The 4,912-nt window shown below is 31.5% G+C and overlaps 1 protein-coding gene across 1 annotated transcript; it reads right to left on the minus strand.

Annotated features, from left to right (window-relative positions):
- Window positions 1-100: 100 nt before the first annotated feature.
- On the minus strand, window positions 101-2,739 carry LOC116351043 (cyclin-dependent kinase 4 inhibitor D-like; the record flags this gene model as incomplete). The annotated part of the gene is made up of 4 exons (XM_031783076.1): window positions 2,541-2,739; window positions 764-802; window positions 263-361; window positions 101-199 (listed from the first exon to the last, which is right to left on the minus strand). Coding segments are annotated over exons 1-4 (301 nt in total), but the record flags the coding sequence as incomplete, so codon positions are not given.
- Window positions 2,740-4,912: the final 2,173 nt, after the last annotated feature.

The raw sequence follows: 4,912 nt of genomic DNA on the forward strand, positions 1-4,912 counted from the left end.
TTACCTGAAATATTAAGCAAAGAAACATTCAGCCCAACTACTTTACCGATCAGATCATTCTCGCTGTATATTTTCAGTTTCCGAACATATAGACAATTACCATATTGAACAGCCTTATGGAGTGGTGTAGAATGACTGTTATCTCTAGAATTTACATCCGCTCCATGATCGACAAGAACTTTGATTATCTCCATTTTATCTGCAAAGTTTATAAAAATCTTACGAAGCCACCATATTTTTAAATTTATCAATTTGAAATTACTCTTAGATGCAGCAAATAAAAGCGGTAGAATTCCATCCCGATTTTCAGCATTTACGAGTGAACTATTCTCAATAAGCCGTGTAACTACATCTACATTCCCTGAAAAGGATAGAAGAAAGGCATTTAAATTTAAGATCAGACATTATAATGAGATATTTTCAGTCAGATGAATCAGCTAAGCCAGATATCGTCAGGAGCTGAAATGGAATGAAAACACTAAAAGTGATTGTTATAGTGATTGCAACAATGTAAGTGTAATTATAACCATAACAATCACTTCTATTGTTTTCACTAAATTTCAGCTCCTGACGATATCTGGCTGAGCTGAATCATCTGGCTGAAAATATCTCATTATAATGTCTGTTTAAGATATATTCCTTTATCATACATTAAGCTGTAATGATATTTCAAAGGAACTGAATTTTATGAAAATTAACTCGGAGAAAGATAAAAAATCGTTGAGAATGTTATAAAATGTATAAATGATTGTCTTTGACTTACCAAATCTGATAGCATTAAAAAGTTCCTCAGTTTCATTTCCTGCGAAGAATTTGAACAAACGAGAAGATTCAGAATTAAGCCACGTACAATTTTGCTAGTAATCGGTTATATGTATATGATTCATATAATTTGAACTGGTGCTACAAGTGGTATCAAATGTTCAGCGCTAATGCGGTTCCAGTTTTAAATTTTTTATCAATAAATATTTCTTGTACGTGACAAACTGCATTGGTTGCCATATGAAATATAAAATCAAACACTACTGCAGCAAACGCTGGCCTAGCAGCATCTAAACAGCGTTGCTGTCCAGCTCACTGCTTTGAAGCGTTAGCCACATGTGAACATGTATATACATATATACTTAACACTGAAACAAAGTTCAAACTTCAAGTTTTTTTGTCGTCTCTTTCATTTTAAACAAAATCTTTTGTTTTCAAAAAGAAATTTTTTCAACTTTTTTTTGGGTCTGAGGCTCTCAACTGAAATAACGACACAATTAGCGTTTATATAGTTGAATCACTTAATCGTTTGTGTCTTCAATGGAGACTCCATCCTAGCCTATGTCTCTTCCTTAGAAAAAAAACTGTTAATTTATTTGTGATTTCAGTTTTTTCATGAATTGTGTTGCTGAAGATGGTCTGTGAGGTACACATATTATATAATACTATATATCATCTTTATATACACAGGATCACAGGATGATGTGAATGCTGCGCCTAAAATATCAGGGATGAAGACCCGACAAATCTCAGACCACAGTTCAGGTATTTATATAACGTTTATGGATCGTACGTTTTTTAAATAAATATTTTTGAAATTTCCATTTCAGATGTCACCAATAAACAACAATTTTCAAAAAGACGTTCAGTTGATTGTTTGGCACCGCTATCAAAGCGTGCGCGATTGGAAAATAAGCTGAAAACACCACGAAAACGTACGAATACGTGTTTGGTAAAACTACGTTTATTTCGCATAAATGAATTGGTGTGGGCTCGCGTACGTGGATACCCATATTGGCCTGGGATGATTGAATCAATAACACAACGTGGAAAGTTTTTAATTCATTCTTTTGGGGACTATACCCGAGGAGAAATCGGTAGAAATAATATTGCGCATTTCTTTGAGGGGTTTGAACAATATTCGACTAACTATGGAAATCTGAAATTGCAAAAAGCAATTAACGAAGCTAGAATTTTTTTGTTATCTGAGAATATTATTGACGAATGTTTGGTTTGCAAAATACCAAAGATTAAAAATATATTGAATGAGGAAAAAAATAAAAAATAAATAACATGATATACATTTTCTGGGTGAACATTTTTTCTGCAATTTTTGGAAATTTTTCCTGTAGAGTTCTCATACAGGATTTATTCTTGTAATTTAACAAAAAAAATTATTCAGTATTTATTTCCAATTTTCAGAAATAACTTCTAGGAATTATTTATTCGAATAAGTGACAGATTTTAAGTTACGATTGGGCAGGAATTATTTTGGCAGGTGTAACGACGCAGCGCCGCACCAAAATGCATTCAAATCAAGATTCAGTATGTCGCCTTCCAATTCGAAAAAAAGTTTATTTTCAAATGCACTATTAGATTTCCTATGTATCCCTAACTCGGCGAATACTATACGGTGGTTATTGAGCACTATTCATTGTTCCTTGAAATTTGTAAAAAGTGTGGAAAAAATATTCTCAGAAATATAAAATGCTTTTAATTTAATATTTAAACTTAACCAATTCGTTTTATAAAATTACATTCGAGTTCAATAGATTCACCTTGTACAATTTTCGTAAAAATGTTCACAGCAATTAGGAGAACGATTACAAATCTCGGCTTCATATTCGGTGGGATTGAAAATCTGCACGAATAATAGAATGGGAAAGATAATCACAGAATTTATTGGCTGGAATAAAATAACACGGCAACACTAATATTATAATAAAGTTTAAAATCGAAACGTATGATTCTCGAAAGAAAGTTAGCACCGAATGATCACTTGCTTCATTTAAACAGTGAATTTATACCATTGAAAATCCAACAAAAGCTTTGAATAAATGTATTGCTGCTGCTAATATAATAAAATAAAAAAGGTTTTGCATTTTTGAAGATTTGTTTTGTTCTTTCTTCTGTTCCAAATAATTTGATAACTTTGAGAATTTCAAAGGCATCACAGTATAATCTAGAACAAAAACATGTTTATAAAATAAAATGAAATGTAAAAAACAAATGACTGTGCATTGTGCAATGTTCTTGAAATTTAACGACAGTAAACTCAAACTAATCTTTCTTTGTCTGTAATTAAATTGTCAGAATAAAAAAAAGAATTTTCAACATTTTTTTATTCTGAATATTTTATCAATTATTTGCATTACGCAAACGTTTTCGAACAACCCTGTAGTCATCTTCAGGCTAACAATGAAACTGATTTACTTTTTGAAAAAACAATGTCAATTGTCTACTAACCGGTAAGTTTGAAAATGCAAAAATAAAGAAAATACAATAATTCGGTTTTACAATTATAGCTCGCCATGGATATTTGATGTGATTTCATCAGCTGTTTTCAAGTCAGCTGTTAGTTCGAATGTAGTTGATTGAACCTGTGTATTTTGAATATTTATACTGTTTGCTCTTGTTTTATAAATGTACAAGTTTTCGGTGACATTCAAATATCTTTGGTTTTGTACGTGTTTTAGGAGTCTAAAACCCACTAATTTATGTCCATTATTGATAAAATGATCGGCTGCTGTTGATTTGCCAATTTCACCAAAATGTATGAGTTTATAATGTTCACCGTATCTAATACAAACCGCTCTGCCACATTGACCAGTCTAATTTTCTTCACAATCAGAACATAAAACCGAATATATGCCAGACTTATCCAAATTTTCAAACTTGTCTTTGGCGTTACCAAATAAAGTTTTTAATTTGTATCCAGTACTATTCGGTGAGAGTTTTATTGAATATCTATTGAATATTTTCGATAATGTTATCGAAAAATCGTTTATAAAAACACCACCTGTGTATGTTACTTCATCTGTATCGTCAAATGAAGGAGATAGAGTTATTAAATCTCTTAAGTTCTTTTTGTTACGATGCTTATTCAACAAAAAGTCAACAATCTTCTTATCAAAGCCATTAACCTCGGCAATATGATTTAATTTTTTCACCTCGATATTAAAATTATCGGTTGTTAGTGGAATGTTAACTGCTCGATGACAGAACGAATTGAATGCTGCAAATTTTGTACTTTTTAGATGGTATGAATTGGACGGTATGCAACGTTCCAAGCCAACAGGCTTTCTGTATATGTTGAAATCTATACAGTTGTTCTTTCTTGTTAACATTAGGTCCAAAAACGGAATTGGCAATTGGCATCATTCGCGACCAATTTTATGGCGGAATTTGAAACAAGGGTTAAGAATGAATGTACAATTTTTCCAGATATTTGGTTGAGATATGTCGATGATACGTTTTGTATCATAAAGAAAAATAATAATGTTAAAGCTGTTCCTTTTCTTCTAAATGAATCGATTGAAAATTACCATTTGCAGCAGCCAAAGATAAATTTGTATACTCTGTGTAACATACTATACACACAAATGTACAATTGTACACACAGAGTCGAAGTGCAGCATATACGTAGCACCTACTGAGTAGAAGCTACTGCATAGGGCAAACTGATATCTTAGCGCAATGTATTCACTGTTTAAAACCTATATATAGGCCATATAATCAATAATTACCTTATGGATTGGCGTCCATTTACGATAATATTCGACATTTACCTTTGCACGGTAAAAAAACGGAAATTTTGTATGGAAGTACCCTTAATATGCATTGAAATGTCTTCAAACTCTCGGAATGTTATTTTTGTGTGAAAAATATAAACTGTGCAAAGTTTCAGGTCATTACGACATTATAGAAGCATGGCTTTCATACAAAAATTCAATTTTTCCGAAATAAATACAAATATGAACATACATTGTAGAATGTATTATAACTTACCTTTATTTTTGATACTAATTCAAGTTTTTATATGAAGATTGTCTGACATTATGTATAAATAATCTTATCTGTTCCGTATCATATACATGTAACCTATAGGTTACCGAAAGAAATAAATCTAATACAAAGAATTCCCGTCCAT

Source organism: Contarinia nasturtii, unplaced genomic scaffold (genome assembly GCF_009176525.2).
Source record: "Contarinia nasturtii isolate CC-2019 unplaced genomic scaffold, AAFC_CNas_1.1 Cnas_scaffold_4512, whole genome shotgun sequence".
NCBI classification, from domain to species: domain Eukaryota; kingdom Metazoa; phylum Arthropoda; class Insecta; order Diptera; family Cecidomyiidae; genus Contarinia; species Contarinia nasturtii.